Below are 20728 nucleotides of genomic sequence, written 5' to 3' on the forward strand. Positions count from 1 at the left end.
CCCCGGACTGCTAAAACAAAGAGGGGTCAATGATCGTGTCCTAAGACAGTTACACTGACACCACGTATTTAATGCAAAGCACAAAAGGAAAAACTGCAACAAGACAACTAGACTGCTTCCGGGTTAGTGCATTGTTATTTAAATCAGCAAACACCTTAGGTGTTGTTAGGGTTCTGAAGGCATTTCAAGGGAGATTGCACTACGATGAATCAAAAGAGTCACCTGGCTCGAATTTAAAAAATCAAAAAGTATTTAATAACTAAACAAAGTGATAAGGAATACCATTTACAAAGTGAAATACAATGTGAACAGTGATGTATTTCGCAAAATAGAGAATTCTCTGACCAAGTCAAAGGTGACTTGTCAAAGCGGTTTTTCTCTCAGTTTGGTATCCCGGGGGGCCGTCTTTTGGGTGCATTTAAATGTCATCGGCTTCTCCTTCAAAGTGTCTCCTCCTGGTTCATCCACCTCACATCAGTGTGTGAATCTGCTGCAGAAACCTGAAACCACTCTGTTTCTCCCTCACAATCCAATACATTCTATGTAGAAACATTTGGCTTAATGCTTCAATGAGTGAATATAACATAGCATACAGTTTGTCTTCATCTTATAACTAGTACACTTCAATTACAACACAACATAAAAGATCACAGTTCTTCATGGTTTATCACAGTTTATGTGGTGCAGTACTTTGCCTCACTCGGCTGTCTTGCATCCAGTTGCTCATTTAATTAAAAAAGACTCCCCCCAAAAAACTCTTTTTGTCAAGAACGGTGCTGGAGCAGGCGGAAGCAGGACTCAAATGCAGAGGTTCTCGAACAACGTGCTCTTTAATCTTGACAAGAAAACAATAACGTGCTCCAACGGCAAGGGACACATAGACAATGACGCGACAAGGGACAACAGGCACACGGGGCTTAAATACACAAGGAAGGTGCAGGTGATTGGACACAGGTGGAAGCAATCAGGCAATCACAGGACAGGACAGGAAGTGAAGCTCACCCAGAGACACGAGAGACAAGAAAACTACAAAATAAGACAGGAAGAGGACCCAAACCGTGACACTTTTGGGGATAAAATTGGGAGGAATCCATAAAGGACGGCAATTAGCTTCCGCCCCCAGGTTTTAACATTACATCATGACAGGATGTAAATGTGTACAGTATTTATATGATTTACATGACGATAAATTGTTATTGATTATAATGCATTCACTTCATCTAACATACAAATGTCATATCTACTATCTAACATCACTCAAACTACAATTCTACACTAAGCATCACTACATGTAATATACTTTTACTTAAATCCCTAACAATATCTTGCATACACATGAATAGAAGCCTACGTTACTATTTAAGAAAAAAGTCAAAAGCTAAAAATCAAAGAATGAAGATTAAAATTAAAAATGAATAAATGTCAACATAAATTCAAATTGAGTATCAAAGTCCAAAAACTAAACTTAATCAAAAAACATTTTAATGTCTAAAAATATTCAATCCAAATTAATAATTGAATTACACAATTATTAATTAATGTAATTCCCTCTTACATACACCAGATGACTGTAATGGTAAAATATGTTATAAGATAATCTTATGCTAAAAGAATGATTATTGTCTGTGTTGAAGCAATGTGAGAAGAAAAGGGAGACCCAAAAGTTGTCTTTGCAGCTGTGTGAAGGAGGACAGTCAAACCGGCCTTCACCCGAATGCTCCAACAAAGGAACTCTGTTACTCCCATCTTTGCCTTGATTCGTTTCCTGCTTGATTTATTACTTTTCATCTCTGTTATCTCACAGGTGGTTTAGAGTTTTGGGTTTTGGGTACCTCTCGTGGCCGCCTACCTCTAGAAATGACCTTCATGTGTGTGTATAAGAACTCGGCGTTTTCACTGCGCTGAGACGCCATCTCCACAGAGCACCGTGATATGGGCCTGTGCGGTTGACCTCCGGCTTGCAAGCAATAAATGGACTTTCTGCAACTTTGATCATTCATCAAGACTCTGTTTTATTAGACAAAGCATCAATCTTCTACCGAACTTATTGAAATATTCCACAACATGACACATTCAGAGGTATCCCCCTACATCATGCACTTACTTCACCAAACCATATGAGGCGCTCATAGTATTTAGCTATGAGTTAGCGAAATGCTAACTCACAATGTTGCAAAGCTAACCACCAGCCGTGCTATTAGCACCCCGCAGGCCTCTTTTTACACCGGTGGAATACCAATGAGTCACTCTTTAGCTGCCAGCAATGCAGAATGTTTGGGTCGGTTTGTTGTGCGACCATCTCAACAACACAGCTCCTGATGACTCGGTGACCAGAGCACCAGCTCGACTGACAGCTTGAACCAGCAGCTGACAGATAACTAAGGCGATGATAATATTCTCACAAATGGGTTTGTCAGTATTTTTGCACAATGGAAAAGTGTGTTCTTGTCTAAGTTAACCCTTCTTGTGTTACAGTCGTAATCTAGTCCACTGCATCTCCTGCATTCTTGGACTTGATAATCAAAAGCTTTTTCTTGGTGATGAGTTAGAAAATCGTTGCCCTGTTCTGCTGTAGAATTCAAGTTCAGAGGGCAAGCAGGATGTGCCAGCAAGGCCAGACAGTCTGGCAGGATGGGGGTGCCCTAACCGATGTCGCTGAGAGCTAGAAAACAGACGTATAGACAGAAGTTTCTTGGGTTACATACAGTATATATGGGAACGGTTTCTGTCCTGACTGAGGAAGCAAGGTCAGCGGGTCAACCAGCAGATGTGTAAGATAAGGGGGGTTCCACACCACACGATCCAACATCCACACTCTGTTCATTGTTTACGTTGGGCTAGGCGGTCTGGACATTGAATGTGACCGGATCTTTAGATGCGGGGGGAGGAGGATCCTCCCCTACGCCAGCTTAGGGCCAATAGAAATCTTTTCTTTGTCTTTTCGGGTTATAAAACATGATGCTCTTGCTGATGTTAGTTAGTGTTCTTCCTGCTTTTGCAAACGCAGCGCTGATACTTGACCTGTGATCTGACGAATAAATCTACCAGAACGAGAGAAGTTGTTTGGCTGAATTCTTCCAGACGTCCCCATCCAGGCTTCACATTTTTGAACACGTGCCTCTGATGCGTTTGTTCGCTCCTTATCATTTTAAATTATCTAACAATATCCTGATCATATAAATACAGGACATGGAAAATCATTTCTATTGAAAAATTAAAAAGAAAAAGTGCCTTGGTGCAAAGATGTTGTGCACCAATCCAGAAGCTGATGCACTGGGAAAAAGGCTAGTCGGGATATTAGTTCCAAAAACAATGATCTGATTTTGTCTAAAAATCAGATTTTAATATTGGCAAGTAATGTGTTGTTGGTTTTTTTGGTGGGGAAATTGACCTCACACGCTGTAACCTCTCCCATAGACTGTGACCTCTCTCATTAACTATGACCTCTCTCATTAACTGTGTAATCCCTGCTGGATTGAAACTAAGCCACAATGGCACATTGTTCAAGACATGTGTCCTCAATCAAACCATGTATCTATCTGATATTACATTTTGTTTCCCATTATAGTTCTTTTGAAAATATGCATTGTAAAACTCTTTATTGCCAAATATTCTAACTTGATTTTTTTTCTCGAAAGGTTGTATTGTATTGCTATTATATTGAACATATCCCAAACAGGTTAATTACAGCCACAATAAACAGTTTCTGCCAAATATTTATAATGTTTTTAACAGATAGAACTTTATTTGCATTGTTGGATGGTTGTACAATGTATTTGTGTTTTTTTCTATATGAGCAATTTTAGTTTACAGTTTTTCACAAAATGTTCTTTCAATAAAATTTCCAAAAAATGTACAATTTTCTTGTGTGGTGGGGCCTGAACATTTTACTTCCTCCAAGTTCTGACAAAACAATCCTGGTCCTGTCTGTATTTATAGCTCATGTTTGAAGACATGTGTATTTTTATGATTTTCCTATGTTAATCTGTAATAAATACTTAATCACAAACAAGCTTAACATTACTTTTGATTTCTTACAAGGACACCCTCCACTAATTTTCTCCAAGGGGAGGTATTATTCCTTTAAACCAACAAACAGTACAATTTATTCAGGAAGAAGACCCTCATCAAGCTGGTTGCTGATTAAAGAAGGGTCAGACAAAGAAGAAGACTTTCAAACAGATAAGGGGATTTTTATTACCTTTATCAGGTGCTGCCATTCCTTTTAGAGTGAGCCTTATCAATATAGCGGGGAAGGTCAAATGGACCACATGCAACAAATGTTTTTACTCCCCCAGCATCAATTGGATCTGTTAAAACAGCAGCAGGACCAACACACTGTGACATACATAAAGGCTAGATGTCTTAAAATAATAATAATAATAACTACATCTCTGACGTTCATAACAAACCAAACCGATAAAAATTGGTTGAAAATTGAGCAAGTTATGGTTATTTAAAACGTAAATGTATCACTACCAACGAAATGTAATGGGTGAGCGAGCTCATCCTACCAAGATGGCCGCCATGTGCGGACGTTCCAACTCCGTCGGCCGGCAACGCGGACGAGACATCTAGCCTTTAAATATATGTAGATTTTTTTTTCTTCTTTTTGAACCTACACACTTCCTGAGTCACCGACGCACCAGAGCATGACAAAGGCAAGAGAGAGGAGAGCAGTCCCTAGTAGGTCTCCAAGGGCTGTGAGGTAGGGTATCGAGTAACTGTCTGGGTCTTTACCCCTCCGCCATAGAGAATGGACCATACAGTCGGCTGCACACAATAGGAAAAAAACCTGGGAGACAGACCAGAGAGACATTGTGAAACAGGGAGGAAGTAGGCCAATGGTAAATGTCCAGAAGTCTCACTCACCTGAATCAGGGAAGCAGACAGGAAGGCAACAGTCAGGAGAAGACTGGGCAAAGTCTGGCCTCCTTTCATAAGGTGGATAACGTGTAAGAAGATGAGCTGACCAGGGATCACCAACAGAAGCAGAACTTGAGCAGATCGATGGTTTGCTCCTGCCATGACAAAGCTGAACATCAGTGTGTGTGTAGAGGGGAGGGGGTGGGAGTGGGTTAGGGCGGGGGGCGGGAGGGGGGGTGGGGTTCATTCTTCATTTAGATGGTTTAACATTTTCAATCTTTACCTGAACCAAAGAAAGTGCGGCACGGGCTGTAGCAACCCTTACGGTCTTCAGGAACCTCTCCAGGTGAGTAATTCAAATGCAAATGAGTAGAAATGCGACTAGACTGAATGGAGACAAGGTTTCCTCCAATACCTGAATATAGAAAAGATAAAATGAAGGAAATTCATCAGACTTCCCACAGCAGAACCATGAAAAGATGTATACTGCTCTTACACAGTGTAGGGGAGGAATTTGGTGAGCGGAATGTGTGTGAGTCGCTCAGGACTGTGGGGTGACCTTTCTTGGGAGACCTGTGACCTGTCCGAGTTTAGGATAGCCTCCAGTCTAAACAGAGAAGCCAACAAATGCCTTGACTGATCCATATCCTGTTTTGTTTGTTTGTTTGGGGTTGGTGATTGATTGGGCGCCATTAAGGGGGGGGGGGGGTCAGGGGTGTTGCTTTATGACCTTTGGAGATTTTCCTCTAACTCTGTCCTGAGGGTTAATGAGGGGTGACAGGGGTACCTTTCCCAGAAAGGTATAAAAACTCTCTGTTCCCCTCTCCCCTTTGTCAGATCTTCCTGCTCCTCCGAGGGAGAAGGAACAATTTTTCCCTTTTCAGCTGAATTGTAGTCATTTGACTTCTGTCTGTACTTACGGCTTGTGTTGATGATTTCTGTATTCCTTATCATTTTTCTATATTCTCGTTAGTAATAAATACTTAAATCATAAAGCAAGTCCAAGATACTTTTCCACCACACACAGTACTCCCAGAAACTTGTTAACACACATGTATTGTTTGATTTGTTATGGTAAAAAAGCCCTAGCAAATATATTTCATTTTTTAAATACACATACAATAAATCAGAAATATTATTAATAGTATTTCAAAAATGTTGTGTTGAACTTGAGGAGTTCAACAGCCTTTCACCCATGAAATCAGACCATCAATGAGTCAATCACAGCAGAGCCTATGTTATCTCCATCCAATTGTGCCATTATCTCCAAGGCAACAGACCTGGGAGACAGACCAGACCAGATGAAATTTAAGAATACTGTGTAGAACCGTCTCCAGACGGAAGAAATATACGAGCTGACGCTCCAAGCAAAATATTCTGTTTTCTTTCCGGGGAACTGCTCAGGATTTAAACTCGTTTATGTTTCCAGTGATTTCTTCAAACATCTTTGTGGTATTGGAGGAGAGGCGCAATTCACGTCAAATGGTATTAGTTTTCACTTTTTCTGGAAAATGTTCTGTGTTTATTTTGACCATGTTAACACACGTGGTGGGCAGTGTGGTGAGGCGGGTTGTAGCTTAATTATTCATTAAATTACCATTAATTTACATTTTGAAACTTACCATTTATGACGGGAGCGTAAACTATAATTCCTGCGAGGTTTGGATTTGACACAGTCTTGTCCAAAATAAGTCCTCCAATACTAAAAGAAAGAAAGCAGCAATGGAAGGGAGATGATTAGTGTGCAGATGTAAGACTCTAGGCCTGGGCCTTTTAACGTGAAGACTTCATTAAAAAACTTAAAGACCCATCCTACACCTAGATAAACAAAGTTCAAGTGCTATTGAATAAATGTGGATGCGTTCCAGTTCAAGATGAAGATTCGTACCTGCTGATGACCATGGCTGTAATGATTGGCTCCCAGCCTGTGCGGAGCAGGATGTGACTGGCTGGATGTTTGGAGGAGATGACCACCCAGAGAGGAACCAGGCACAAAAACAACAGATCCACCAGGTACAACACGTGCGGATATAGGTCTGTTGAGACAAAGGCCTTTATGTAGCCATTCTTTTAAACCAGGTCCCTGTTCTCTATGGCTATGTTACAGAGCACCATCCGTTTGGCCAAAGGTCAAGACTCCATTGTGCGGGTCTCTCTTTACCCATGAGGGAGTAGAACCACTGGCTGAAGCAGACCAGCAATGCAAGAGTGATGAGATCCCCAAAGCTGGCAGCCATAGGTGTGGCCACGTTGTCAGGGTTGATCCCCATTCGCTTTGAGCCAATGATCACTGCTACCATGACAATGCCTAGAAAGGGTTAAAGACAAGATAATGTTCTTAAGAGGTGTCCAGAGATCAATCTCCACGGAATTCATTAGGTTGGAAAGAGCTCAACTTAATTTAATTCCAACGTTAATGGAAGAGTGGCTGTTAACTTGTGAGGCTAGTATCATTATTTTTCAAAGAAAATAAAGGTAAGAAGGAAAGTGGAGCCTTGAATACGGCTTGTGTATGCAGCCATTACTAGCACCTTGCTACACTTTTGTGAAAAACTGCTGAAATTCAAATTGTGGGTTGATGACAAGCCATCTGAAACTAAAGTGTGCCCTCTGTTAATGTTCCCACCTAAGGACATCCAGTTGACTTAAATAAACAGATTTTATGAAAGTGCTTAGTTTTCTGAGATTTAGTGTGTGTTTGTTTTGTTCGTATACACATCGCATCGTTACTGTAGACACATAATGGTGCAACATGGTGAACTCTGTTAAGTGAGCCTGGAACCTTAATTTCAGGCGATTATACTGATCGGTAACAAGGTTACAAATATTAAACCCAATGTCTGCTAATAGATCCCATTTTAAAGCTACACCGTTGTCATTTAGGCTTAATTTATTCAGGTCAAGGGTGAAGCAGAGAAGGATTGAGGTAACAGTAACAGATGTGGTTGTAATGCTACGGTGTAAAGTACTGACAGGTTGTGTTGTTACCTTGCAACAGTGAAGCCATGAAGGCAGTTGAAACACTGGTTGAACATAGGAGCATCACGTGGTGTAAAGGAACATTTCCTTCTGCCATCAAGCCCAGCAACGTCGCCATCAACGAGGCTAACAGGCCGAGCACGGTGGCTTGAAGCTACGGTGGAAGAGAGAAATATTTGTAAGATTCCAAATATGCAACAGAATTATACAAGTGAACTGTTAATGATACAGACAGAAACCGAACTAGAAAACATTGTTTCAATTAATCACAAAGTAGCTGTACCTGCTTCAGCGCCAGGTTCCCACCGATCAGCAACCACTTTTCTCTCGTGGTTTCTATTTTTCCTGCATTCACCTGAGAATATCAGATATGGATGAACTGGTTAAAAAAGGGACCAACTCAATGTGCTGATGGAGGTTAAGTAATATGGTTGAGAGGCATCTTTTAGGGTCTTGATGTGATTTGTTTTTGGTAATAATCTTTTTATTCAGTTTGCTCATAAAATAATGTGTATGCGTAAATTACAAAGAGTTGAAAACAACAAAGACTGACATTGTGTATCAGTAGAAACAATCCGTATTGAGCCTGGTGTTTAGAAGTTCCGCATGTTTACACAGAATGTATAGAGTAAAAGAAAGCCGGCCCCACAAACTGTGTGACTTTATGAACATTGTGCCTGATCTTGCAGGAATAAAAAGCGTTAAAATCATTTTCATCCTTTTCGTCATTGGGGTCTTTGCGATCTTTATTGTCGGAGATCAAATTGATCTCATGGACTCATGTGACCTCTCTTTCCCTTTGAAACCAAGTCATGGTGGGAATAGTGGTCAGACAACTTGAACAAGTGGTGTAGGGTGTTATTGGGCACGTGTCCAGGCACCAGAGCACACTAAACGCTGTGTAATAACCACAATTGTTTGTGCGATAACAAGGGCGAACACTCACAGCAGTGGAGAGTCTTGAGGCCAGAGTCATTTCCAGGTTCCCCTTCATGCCTAACAGTGCAGGGACTAGGATGAAGATCTCTGTGATTTCTTGGAACACGTCCCAGTTCTGCTTTGAAAATACATTCACAAATGGAATATAGCTGATGAACCGCAGTCAACATAAACAAACACACAGTAAGCCATCTTTTTCAGCCAGGGTGATGCTCACCTAAATAATAATAATAAACCCACCACATTTGAAATAGTAAATAAATGTATTAATTCTATAGTCTCAGCTCTCTTTATTTTTTTGCTTTCTGGCAAAATGAGTATGTTTTTTTACACTAAACTCCTTAATTTAGCTTTTAGAGATTTGGAAAAGCCCCTAAACATGTAAAACGCCCCTCTGTCCTCCTCCCTTTTACTACGTTTCTCACCTGAACCACTTCAAGCAGCATCCCAGCAGAGACGGTCCCGAGCCCGGCCAGGACAAACGGCACCAGGATCTGAAGCACCATACAACAGACTGACTCAGCCGGCGCAGCGGAGCCACCTGCCTCTTTCGGTCCCGGGGATCCGCTGAGTGTTGACCTACCGTACAGTAGATTTGGGAGCAGAAAGTCTGTCTCCTGTGGCTCATAATCGAGACTGGAGTTAACTGGTGAAATGTTCCCATTGCAAATAAAATCTTGTGGACTGTGGCTTTGAGACGGGGATGGGTTGGATCCGTACTGTTGGCAGATGCTTCTGCCCACGGAGCCACTTGGGAACAGGGGTTCATCTTGTCCAAACTCCGTGTCGACCATGGTGAAAAGCTGGCAGAATGTTATTCCTACTCCTTTGGCTACAGAGAAACAGCGTCGCACCAACACTGCTCACAAAGCATTGGCCTAAAAGGAAAAGGAAAAACACCAAAGAGAAATGTATAATTGGTGGATGCAGCCGGCATTTACTTACACAATTGATTTGAAAAGTCAAATGACGTCTCGTTAAAGAACAAAACTCATTTCACTCTGACAACTTCAACTGGCAGCATTGGCTTGTAGAGAGCTTGGCTCTGGCAGAGTCTGATGACACTGATTGCCTGCATCATCATTCTTCAACACTGAGGCTGTGTTGTCTGACTTGGACTATACACTTCATTGGGAATTCCTGAGAGATGACCAGGTACTAAAGAGCTGAGCTTATGGATTTGTGAGCAAGACAAAGTACAAGTGTTAACATAACATCTTCGGAAGTCAAGGAACAGAATCTTTGATGTTAAATGTTCATAGTTCATCAATTTCTAATAATAAGCTGCTCAAAATGGTCAGAAATGTTACTAGCACCAAACCTAACCTAACCAAACCTTCTTGATTGAAAAATCCATCAAAGTCATGTTATCTACAAGAAGTTGTGTACTTTGAGATCTACAGATACAAAAGGTGTCTAAAGAAAAACATGTTGCATCATGAAACACTGTATAACAAAGGGATTCTTGCAGTTAGGCTCTAGTCTCGTTCAAGCCATGACCAACGCGAACTAAGAACTTAAGACACCGTATTAATTCTCCTTTATCAAATCAATTTATCCTGCTGAACATCTTTGTCTTCGTCCGCCTCTCCAGCAAATATGCTCACACGGATATTGCTAAAATCAATGCCTCAACATGCATACATGCATTTCAATATGATAGTTTGAGCAAGAAAGGGTTTATAGTTTGGAGAAGAATAATAGAATAGCGAAAGAAGTCTCTTACCGTTAATGTTAAACCATAGCAGAAGAAGGCTTCTATTCTCTCACTCTTCTGCCAACCATGACTCTTCCTTGTGGACTCTGTCATCCTCGGAATGTCATGCAGACTCTTTAGTGTGACATTATCCCGACTGCACACACACACACACACACACACACACACGCACGCACGCACGCAGCAAGCCAACCATTTATCAATCAGTCCGTCAATCTAAAAAAAAACTCCATTTCCCATGAGCGCTAGCGGCCACTCAGAAAATCATGAGACCTGTCATGGGACCGTGTAACCCCACTCTGTAACACCAGTGTTTTGGCTCCAATCTGCCGGCACCATGGCGGTAGAAACCATCGCGCCTGACTGGGAGTTTGACCGTTTCGACGACGGCTCTCAAAGTGAGTAGAGCCCCGACCTGCGGTGCCACACATAGCGACGCGCTTCACGACATTAGCATCCGGTGCTATGCTGCTAGCAGGCTGACATGTCACCGGGCGCCGTCTATTTGCTGTGGCACGGAACACATCTGACTGTTTAGTGCAAACTAAAGCTCGTCGCGTCGTAACGTTTAATTTATATTCCTGCAGCGCCCAACCAAGTTGTAATGTAAAGGACGCGTAAGTAAAGCGAAGCGACAGCAAAGTTGGCTAACGCTAATCACCGCTATCAGTCACATCGATACAGCTGATCGGTTTGACAGTCGTTCCACACTCGGCTAATTTTGACAGGAGCTCACGGTGGCACAGCACAAACCGTGCCAGGTCTCCTGTGGTCAATGTCCTTGTCCACCTAGCAGAGACGAAACGGTGTGGTTATTGATTTCGTGTCTATTTTCCATAAGCGATAACGAGAGCACTGCCGAAGTGTCCTTGATCAATCCCTCCATTGTGCAGAAATACACACGGAGGTTCAACTGAAGAACTACAGCAAGTTCCTGGAGGAGTACACCTCCCAGCTGAGGGGTATTGAGGAGGCTCTGGATGACTCCATCGGAGATGTGTGGGACTTCACGCTGGACCCCATCGCCCTGAAGGTGAAACACCACGACACTACCTGGAAATACACCAATTGTTACTGGCATTTACACAACTTCCTTCCCACTACTCTCTTTCAGCTTCTCCCATACGAGCAGTCATCCTTACTGGAGTTGATTAAAACAGACAACAAGGTAGGCCTATTAAAGACAACCCCAAATTGTACATTTGTTCTGTTTTTTTTTTTAATTTATTGTAATTTAATATTGTGTTCTGCGCAGGTTCTGAACAAAGTCATTACAGTTTATGCTGCTCTTTGTAGTGAGGTGAAGAAGCTCAAATATGAGGTAAGCATAATAACACACGATTACACCCTGTGCTATTGGGTGTGAGTGTGATTTGTGTTTTTCATCACAGCTGGCACAAAGTGCTATGTGGAGTTTGAATAATGTTGTCATGTTCATTCTGGAGGTCTAACATTTTTTTTTTTTTTATAAACAGAAAAAAAACAGAAAAAACAAAACAGTTTTTTAATCCAGCGTTGTTTACATCAAAGCCCACACGCTTACAATCATCTTCTTCTGCCCTTTCCTGCACCTTGCTGCGTATCCCAGTACTTCTTGATCAGAGAAATCGCGTGACGCTGCACTGTAAAGAAATGTCGATATCCCTCGTTTGTGTTGTGATGTAAGAGGCAAATTCTAACCGTCCTGATTTTATGTTTCCTTTCAGGCAGAAACCAAGTTTTATAATGGTTTATTGTACTACGGAGAGGGAGGTAATCCGTCAGATATTACTATTTACTCTCATTCTTGGTTTGCTCTTTGTTTAACACAGTAATATTAATATCATTTTTAATATTATCTGTTAAAGTGTCCAACACCAGCGTTGTTGAAGGAGAGGCCCAGATTCAAATGGGCAGATTTATCTCATTCCTTCAGGTAAGCGATGAATACTTTCCGCTGAAACTTACAGCATTTTATTCAAATCCCAATAACGTCTTCTGTTTTTTGCTCTTTGGCAGGAACTGTCCTGTTTTGTATCCAGATGTTATGAAGTGGTGGTCAACATTGTTCATCAGCTGGCTGCCCTCTACAACAGCAACAAGTAATGTTGCACAGTGGATGCACTGTTCTTGTCGGATTAGCTCAGATACCCGTGCTGTGCTCTTCATGCAGACAGAGCGAGAACGGACAGCATTTCCAGTCTAAGTACTTTATTGATCGTTTGTGTCTCCTACGACGTGTAACAAAATGCACTCAAGTATTTCTCCTCTCAAATCTCAGGGGTTCTACAAAAATCATTGAGTCATCGGGTGTCCATTTCCAGGCGGGTTTTAACATTTTGTAATTTTTTGTAGTTTCTCTGTATTCATCCAACTATATCTTACAAGTTGTTTTTTGTGTTCCTTTTTGCAGATAGTGTACGAACACCTCGGGGAGTTGTTAGTGGTTCTGCTCACACTTGATGAGATAATGGAAAATCACGGGACACTAAAAGATCATTGGAAGATGTATAAAAGGTAAATATCCACACACGCCTGTGACAACCAGTGAGATAACGGGAAGATGAATTGCATTTATTTATTTTTTTGCTGCTGTAGAGAACATTCATCTGTTTATTTTAAAATATCTGGATTATCACGAAGGACACCTTTTTTAAAAAGGTTTATAAAAAGAGTTTGAAACTATTCAAGCATGAAAAAACTGTTAAACTGTTTGGTACAAGATAACAGAATCGTACAAAATTGTTGTTTTCATTATCACTTAAGCATATTCATCCTTTTATGATCCATAAGTGCTTAATACATCATCGTCTTCTCTTATTATAGGTTATTGAAATCTGTACACCATAACCCAGGGAAGTTTTCCATTCCCGAGGAGAAGCTGAAACCCTTTGAGAAGCTCCTGCTCAAACTGGAGGGACAGATGCTGGACGGCATGATATTCCAGGTGACTTCACTTCTTTCAGCCCTTTTGCTGTTAAAGGATAGATTTCCTTTGTTTGGTGTTAGTGTGAATACGTAAACGGAGATCAATTGGGTGATTTTCACACTTAATACATGAGGCATATATATTCTGTGTATGACCTTTCACCTCACACGGTGACAGGCCTGTGTGGAGCAGAGATTCAATGATCCCGGGGAAGGAGGCGCTGTCGCCAAAAACAGTGCCTTTGCCGAGGAGTTTGCCTTCAACATCCGCACCATATTCACCAATGTTGAGTCCAAAATTGGTAGGTTTCTCCTCTCAGGCTTGACTAGTTTGCCCCTTTGCTGCAAATTTGAGTGATTTATGGCTGTGTGTCGGTGTGGTTTTCAGGTGAACCTTCAGAGATTGACCAGCGGGATAAGTACGCGTCCGTCTGTGGGCTCTTTGTGCTTCACTTTCACATCTTCAGGAGTGTTGACAAAAAGTTCTACAAGGCGCTGCTTGACATCTGTAAAAAGGTAGCTCTTGCCCTGCCTCTGTCCTTTTTTAACTATTGTAACGGCATTAGATTAAATGTCTAAAGCTGATCGCGAGTTTAATAGTGTGGCGGTTCCACGGCTCAAGGTGTCTGAGCAGCACTTCTCCCCTTTGTTCTGATTGTCTGTGGAAGGAAGGAGAAAGTGTGAAAGTCTTCAGGCCGAGACAAAGGACCAGGGCAGAGGTGTCAGTAAAGACATCTAAGATCAGACGTATATAGGACATCAATGTCTTTTTACCATGACAAAGTCAAGGTGTTACCCCTGTGAATTTGTATACGTGCCTTAGGGACTCTCAAAGGTTGCGAAGAAGTTTGCCACTGACTTTATAATAGATTTCCGAATTGTTTGAGAAAATCTTCCATCCCCGGCAATTTCTGTTTTTGAACCATATTGCGACAGTGAGAACGTCTCCATCACGTGGGTTTGTGTCGGCCTTCTTCCTCCAGGTTCCCGCTGTCACTCTGACTGCAAACATCGTTTGGTTTCCCGACGCTTTCCTCGTCGCCAAAGTCCCAGCGGCAGCCAAACTGATGGATAAGAAGAGTTTGCTGGCGATCAGAGCGCAAAGAGACGCCTGCCTGCAGCAAAGAGCCCAGACACTAACCAAGTCAGTGGTGCCAGAGATCGGCCACGTTTCCTTTGATCAACGCTGAGTTTTAGATTGGTAGGATGTGATGGCATCCGTCGTCTCTTCCCCGCAGGGATGTGCAGTCCTACTACGTGTTTGTAACGTCCTGGATGATGAAGATGGAGTCCATCTTGTCCACGGAGCATAAGAGTGGCAAGTTGTCGGAAGACCTGAACAGCAGGTGTAATGTGTTTGTACAGGTAAGGGACGCCGATGTCATCGCTCAACGAGGCTTTGGTTTGACAGAAGAAAACAACTAACAAATACTACTGAATAATAAAGTATTTGTTATCTATGGAAGTTAGTTTGTGATCAACTGGTCATGTAATGGTCCTCACCTGGTCACTTCCTTTCCTTTTACATTCAAGCTTTATTAAAGGTTACCTGTTCCTCACAGGGCATCCTGTATGCATACAGCATCGGCACCATTATCAAAACCACCATGAACATGTACATGTCGATGCAGCGGCCCATGACCAAGACCTCCGTCAAAGCTCTGTGTCGACTCGTTGAATTGCTCAAGGTGTGTGTGTGTGTGTCTTTGTACTTTTCACCAGTGCATTGTCTGTTTTTGAGGAGAAAAAAAAAACCTAATGGGGTCATGTCATATGTCTCCCCCCTCAGGCTGTGGAGCACATGTTTCACAGGCGGTGCATGTTTGTAGCGGACTCCGTTTCTCACATTACTCAGCAGCTGCAGTCACAGGCGCTCAACGCCATCGCCGTCGCCAAAGTAAAAAAACAAACAAATCTGAATCTTCACAGAGCTTATAGAGTTTTGACTTTCATGTGACGTTGTGGTGGGGTTGCGTCTTTTTTTTTCTTCTTCCTGCAGAAAAGGGTGATCTCCGACAAGAAGTACAGCGAGCAGAGGCTGGACGTGCTGTCCTCTCTGGTTCTGGCGGAAAACGCTCTGAGTGGTCCCAGCACCAAGGAGCGGCGCCTGGTGGTGTCTCTGGCGCTGTGTGTCGGCACTCAGCTGGTACGCTTCCAGGTTCCTTACCAACACTTCCGTAGGCCTTAGTTGGTTTGACATTGAAATTGAAATCTCTCGCCGTCCTGTAGAAAACCTTCAGAGATGAGGAGCTGCTTCCCCTGCAGCTCGTTTTGAAGAAGCTTGATCTGATCAGTGAGCTGAGTGAGAGGTGGGATTTTTTTCCCCTTTGAGCACGTTTGAAGGAGATTTTTAGGAGCCTATTTGCCAGTCGGTGCATGACATAATCGGCAATTTTATGTTTTCTGTCACATACTTTCTCCATTATTCCTTTAGGGTCAAACTGCAGTGTGACTGTAGTTTCCTTTACTGGCACCGCGCCGTGTTTCCCATTTACCTCGATGATGTGTACGATCACGCTGTGGACGCCGCACGCATACACGTAAGCAGTGTGGATTGACCCCTGTTTGAGAGGATCAAAATCTCAATTTAAAGGGACGCTTACTTGCTGTTGCTGGATGAACGTTGTATTTACTGTTCTACCAGATCCCTGGAAGCTTGAATATCTTCTAATTTATGTAAGCTGCTGGTATAGAGTTTGATTTTAAACGTTTTCGTTCTGCTCTGTCTGATCTGCTGCCGTCCTGGATGTCATCTGTGATTTGCTGGGACAGTACATGTTTAGTGCACTGAGGGACAGCGTGCCCTCCATGTTGTACGCCAAACACATGGAATCCTGCGACCAGCTACTGGAGAGCTACGACAAGGAGATCATGGACGTGTTCAACGAGGTAAGAGAGCATGTTAAAGAGTAGCCAGATGAAGGGAGGATTAAGGGTGAAAGAATTTGGTTATTTTGCACAAATTAAAGAGCTTTGCGGCACCTTTTTTAACCTTTGTGTGAATTTATACATCTTATTCTCACTGTAGCACCTACTGGACAAGCTGTGCAAGGAGATTGAGAAGGACCTGCGTCTGTCTGTCCACACCCATCTGAAGCTGGACGACAGGAACCCGTTCAAAGTCGGCATGAAGGACCTGGCCCACTTCTTCTCCCTCAAACCCATCCGATTCTTCAACCGCTTCATCTTCATCAAAGGTGAAAAACTATTTTATTACACGTACATTTTAGCATCTACCGTACTACACAACGTACTACACTACAAGTATATGTTATGCTTCTGTTTTTTTTCCATGTCCATTTATTTCAAATGTAATCAAATTCAATGTTGGCTGACGTGTAGATTGAGATAGAGTACTGGTTCTGTGTGATGCCTCACCAGCAAACTGTGTGGCAGGAGGAAGTGAATGTTAAGATAAGATGGTTTAATGTGAAATGCTGACACCTGCTGGACAACTACAGGACTACGTTTCTTATTTTCCATGCAGCCTATGTGACCCACTACCTGGATAAAACCTTCTACAACCTCACCACTGTCGCTCTCCACGACTGGGCCACCTACAGTGAGATGAGGAACCTGGCCACGCAGCGCTACGGACTCATGATGACAGAGGCCCACTTGCCCAGCCAGACCCTGGAGCAGGTCCGTTGTGGTTTCGCGGTACACATCAGGACAGCGGTGGCGTTCTTAGTTCGAAGAGTTGAAGGCGACGCATACGTGGTTGGTTGTAACTGTGTGTCCTCGGCAGGGTCTGGACGTCCTGGAGATCATGAGGAACATTCACGTCTTTGTCTCGCGCTACCTTTATAACCTCAACAACCAGGTGAGACCCGTCGCATCCGTGTCCACCTTCTGCACCTTGAACGTAGCAGTTGCACGTGCAGTACGTACCGTTTTTTTGCTTTACCAACAGATCTTCGTAGAGAAGGCCAGTAACAACAAGCACTTGAACACCATCAACATCCGTCACATCGCCAACTCCATCCGGACCCACGGCACGGGCATCATGAACACCACGGTGAGTTCACAGCGCGGGTCTCGGGGGGCCATCTGGCAAGTTTTTTTTTTTTCTGGACAGCTACGCTCTTCTTTCATCAGGTGAATTTCACCTACCAGTTCCTGCGCAAGAAGTTTTACATCTTCAGTCAATTCATGTACGACGAACACATCAAGTCCAGACTCATCAAGGACATTCGCTTCTTCAGAGAAACAAAGGACCAGTCGGATCAGAAGGTAGGAGACGCTTGGTGTCTGTGACACTTTACCACACACAAAATGATTTGTTTTTTTCATGGACTTTATAAGAGAAATGTTATAGTTAAGTCGGCCCAAATAGCCACGAGCTGCAGTTGAGCTGGTAGTGTTTGGTGTTTTTGTTGCAGTATCCGTTTGAGCGAGCAGAGAAGTTTAACCGCGGTATCAGGAAGCTGGGGATCACTCCGGATGGACAGAGCTACCTGGACCAGTTCAGACAGCTCATCAGCCAGATTGGTGAGGAAAAAAAAATAAGTGTGTGTGTGTGTGCGTGTGTGTGTGTGTATTATACTTGTAACTTTTATATTGCAGGTAACGCCATGGGCTATGTGCGTATGATCCGCTCTGGAGGACTCCACTGTTGCAGCAGTGCTATCCGGTAAAGGAGTTCAAATTCTGGTTTTGTGCCATTGTATTTTTTTATTATTTATGTGTATCATTTTTCTATATTGGGCGAAATGCGTCTGAGAAAGCCCTATAAAACTATTTATTGTAACATTAGGGTAAATCCTTGAGTCACTGTCACATCTCACTTGTATGTTTTTGTGTCATCTCCAGGTTTGTCCCTGACCTGGAGGACATAGTCAACTTTGAGGAGCTGGTGAAAGAGGAGGGACTGTCAGAGGAGACCCAGAAAGCTGCTAGGTAGGCCAAATGCTCATTCATATTTAGGCTACTTCATTTTGGGGATTCTGGGATTTTGGTTAATTTAAGTTTAGCTTTAGCTCCAGTAGGTTTACTATATAAATTATGGAATGTTTTGTGTTTCACGTTCAGTCAAGATACTTTCAGTGGATTTCCACTTTTACCCCCTGCAGGGGACCCCCCAGCTATAAAATAATAGCACGGGAAACATTGTTTCACAATTCCTCTGAAATGTTGGGTCACTTCCAGCGTCCTGGATGCAGTCCTCGGAGATCTGACCAGCAACTCTGCCGAGGGCACCGAGTACTTCAAGAAGCTGGTGTCGGTGTTTGCACCTGAGTTTCGCACTGCCAAGAATATGCACCTGAGGAACTTCTACATGATTGTACCCCCGCTGGTCAGTGTCGAGACCTCTCTTTTTCTTTCCACTTGTCTTTGTCCCTTTTCCCTCTTGTGTGATTGTGTTGTGTTCGTCAGTGGTCTCTGCAGAGCTTCCAGTCATTTATGCACAGCTCATCTCCCTCCTAGACGGTGAATTTTGTGGAGCACTCCATCAGCTGCAAAGAGAAACTCAACAAGAAGAACAAAACTGGAGCTGCGTTCACAGACGATGGCTTCGCCATGGGTCAGTTATCTGCCAGGCGACACCGGCTCAGTGCTCGGCGCGCTTTTCTCCGACGATCCTCACGCTGCTCTCGCTCTCTGCGTCGCTCGCAGGTGTGGCGTACATTCTGAAGCTGCTGGACCAGTACCTGGAGTTCGACTCTCTGCACTGGTTCCAGGCCGTCAGAGATAAGTACAAGAAAGAGATGAATGCCGTGGTGAAGGAGCAGAGCGTCCAGACTGGCGGCCAGGATGAAAAGCTCCTGCAAACGATGAACCTCACTCAGAAAAGGCTGGACGTCTATCTCCAGGTGAAGTCCCTCTAACGGGGGGGGGGGGGGGGGCGAAATGTTAACAGGAAGTTGCCAAATTCTTGACTGAAAAGCGTGGCGAATTCTCTCTGGGGCTGTTTCTTTTTGTAACGTAGCCGTGGATGTGCAGACTACTCTCACTAACTTAGGTAATAAAGAAAAGGTTTTTGACAATTTAGTCTTCAGAAACTCCTCCTCCCACACATACTGACATATACCTCTGGGTGTAAGTATAAGTATCGTAGGTTCAGATTTAGAAGTTATGACTCAAAGAAGAAATACAATCTTTGACGGTTATTGCAGCCATTCTTCCTCCTTCTTCCTAACTTCCTTAATTGCCTCTGGATCTGTGTGTCTGATCATATGAATCCATCGAGCATTTCAAGCAGAATGTTCACCTGCGCGTCGGACAATGTAAGATCATTATTTCTTCTTTCCTTCACTGCAGGAGTTTGAGCTGCTCCACTTCTCCTTAAGCAGCGCACGGATCTTCTTCAGAGCAGATAAAACCGCGGCCGAGGAGATGCAGGAGAAGAAAGACAAAGGTTTGGCGGTGTTGTGATGATTAATGGAGTTGTTTTAATTATGCAAAACCACCGGCGCACCCAACCTGTTCTGAAGGCTTTTTGTGGAGAGATTGCACCATGATTAATGAAGGAAGTCTGTGTCGTTAAACTCCTTTTTTTTTAGATCACAAAAATAACTCTCCTGCCATTCATTTAAAATCCAACATATGACTTTTTAGTTGCCTGGTTTGTCGTTGGTCAGAGGTGCTTTCACATATGCTTACAGATACTTCCACTACTTCTTCTCTGCCCAGCTTCGTTGTCCTTGTCTGTTTTCCATTTCTATACTGGGCCAGTAAAGATGATTTTTGTCTCCGTTTTGCCCGGCAAAGCAGGAGGTCCTTCAGATGGCTCCACCCTCACCGAGCCCATCCCAAAGTGACCGTCCCCCGTCAGAACAACGGATCAGTGTTCATAACGGCCCACGGATGTTGTATCTTTGCGTCCCGGGACAAAACAATCATCTTAACCAGAGGAAAGAATGTGTACTTAAGAGTGCGACTGCAGGAAGTGTCTACAGAACACCGCCAGAACTTTAAAGTTTGAAGTTGTACCTTTTACGCAAGCGACGGTCGGGGGGGGGGGGGGGGGGTGTAGCAGGGTAGCACGGCTCTGCGCGTCCTCTAGTGATTGTTCATTTCCTACATCTTTTCTCAATGGTTGTCCGTGACCTTTAACGGTAGCTGTCTTAAATGCCTGTGTAAATTTGAACTAGTGATGTAGAATCTTTTGAATGTATAATCTCCTCTCGTTCATGTGCCATATTTGTCTACTATTGTTTTATCCTTTATAAGTATTGTGAATGTGCCTTCATAAAATGTTTCAACAACTTTATTAATATAGATATAATACAAGATTCTTGATCTGTTACTGTAGCATAGTATGAAAGTGTATTTTTCTATCAGCATGTGGTACATGTGAAAATGAGGCCTTGCTGGTCT

The 20728-nt window shown here is 43.1% G+C and overlaps 2 protein-coding genes across 4 annotated transcripts; one reads left to right on the forward strand and one right to left on the reverse strand.

Annotated features, from left to right (window-relative positions):
* Positions 1-3753: 3753 nt before the first annotated feature.
* Positions 3754-10811, reverse strand: slc41a2a (solute carrier family 41 member 2a). 2 transcript variants are annotated; one of them, XM_037450947.2, is made up of 11 exons: positions 10511-10811; positions 9210-9662; positions 8792-8899; positions 8129-8200; positions 7855-7999; positions 7028-7174; positions 6755-6902; positions 6489-6568; positions 5150-5281; positions 4873-5021; positions 3754-4795 (listed from the first exon to the last, which is right to left on the reverse strand). In XM_037450947.2, exons 2-11 carry the CDS (start codon positions 9576-9578, stop codon positions 4619-4621), a joined length of 1527 nt encoding a protein of 508 aa, XP_037306844.2. In that variant the 5' UTR covers positions 9579-9662; positions 10511-10811; the 3' UTR covers positions 3754-4618. The 2 variants fall into 2 exon arrangements, with proteins under 2 accessions (XP_037306844.2, XP_037306845.2); XM_037450948.2 differs by lacking the exon at positions 10511-10811 and having other exon boundaries at positions 9210-9278; positions 9368-9433.
* Positions 10793-20373, forward strand: washc4 (WASH complex subunit 4). 2 transcript variants are annotated; one of them, XM_037450942.2, is made up of 33 exons: positions 10793-10899; positions 11395-11534; positions 11616-11669; positions 11757-11822; positions 12208-12253; positions 12349-12416; positions 12500-12582; positions 12762-12804; positions 12894-12997; positions 13307-13427; positions 13587-13710; positions 13797-13924; positions 14392-14552; positions 14647-14773; positions 14971-15096; positions 15198-15305; positions 15408-15554; positions 15638-15717; positions 15843-15948; positions 16181-16297; positions 16437-16605; positions 16896-17050; positions 17157-17231; positions 17322-17426; positions 17507-17641; positions 17791-17899; positions 17975-18041; positions 18221-18307; positions 18557-18704; positions 18836-18932; positions 19025-19221; positions 19670-19766; positions 20120-20373. In XM_037450942.2, the coding sequence occupies exons 1-33, from the start codon at positions 10839-10841 to the stop codon at positions 20167-20169; spliced, it is 3501 nt and encodes a 1166-aa protein (XP_037306839.2). In that variant the 5' UTR covers positions 10793-10838; the 3' UTR covers positions 20170-20373. The 2 variants fall into 2 exon arrangements, with proteins under 2 accessions (XP_037306839.2, XP_037306838.2); XM_037450941.2 differs by lacking the exons at positions 10793-10899; positions 11395-11534; positions 11616-11669; ... (3 more) ...; positions 12500-12582; positions 12762-12804 and having other exon boundaries at positions 12877-12997; positions 20123-20373.
* The last annotated feature ends 355 nt before the right edge of the window (positions 20374-20728 follow it).

Source organism: Pungitius pungitius, chromosome 6 (genome assembly GCF_949316345.1).
Source record: "Pungitius pungitius chromosome 6, fPunPun2.1, whole genome shotgun sequence".
Lineage (NCBI taxonomy): Eukaryota > Metazoa > Chordata > Actinopteri > Perciformes > Gasterosteidae > Pungitius > Pungitius pungitius.

Coding starts and splice junctions, on each gene's coding strand:
- washc4 (XM_037450942.2), top strand. CDS start 10,839: ATGGCGGTAGAAACCATCGCGCCTGACTGGGAGTTTGACCGTTTCGAC. Junction 11,535..11,615: donor TGGACCCCATCGCCCTGAAG/GTGAAACACCAC, acceptor ACTCTCTTTCAG/CTTCTCCCATACGAGCAGTC. Junction 15,949..16,180: donor TGGACGCCGCACGCATACAC/GTAAGCAGTGTG, acceptor TTGCTGGGACAG/TACATGTTTAGTGCACTGAG.
- slc41a2a (XM_037450947.2), bottom strand. CDS start 9,578: ATGGTCGACACGGAGTTTGGACAAGATGAACCCCTGTTCCCAAGTGGC. Junction 6,569..6,754: donor ACAGCCATGGTCATCAGCAG/GTACGAATCTTC, acceptor TCTTTCTTTTAG/TATTGGAGGACTTATTTTGG. Junction 5,022..5,149: donor CCGCACTTTCTTTGGTTCAG/GTAAAGATTGAA, acceptor TTGTCATGGCAG/GAGCAAACCATCGATCTGCT.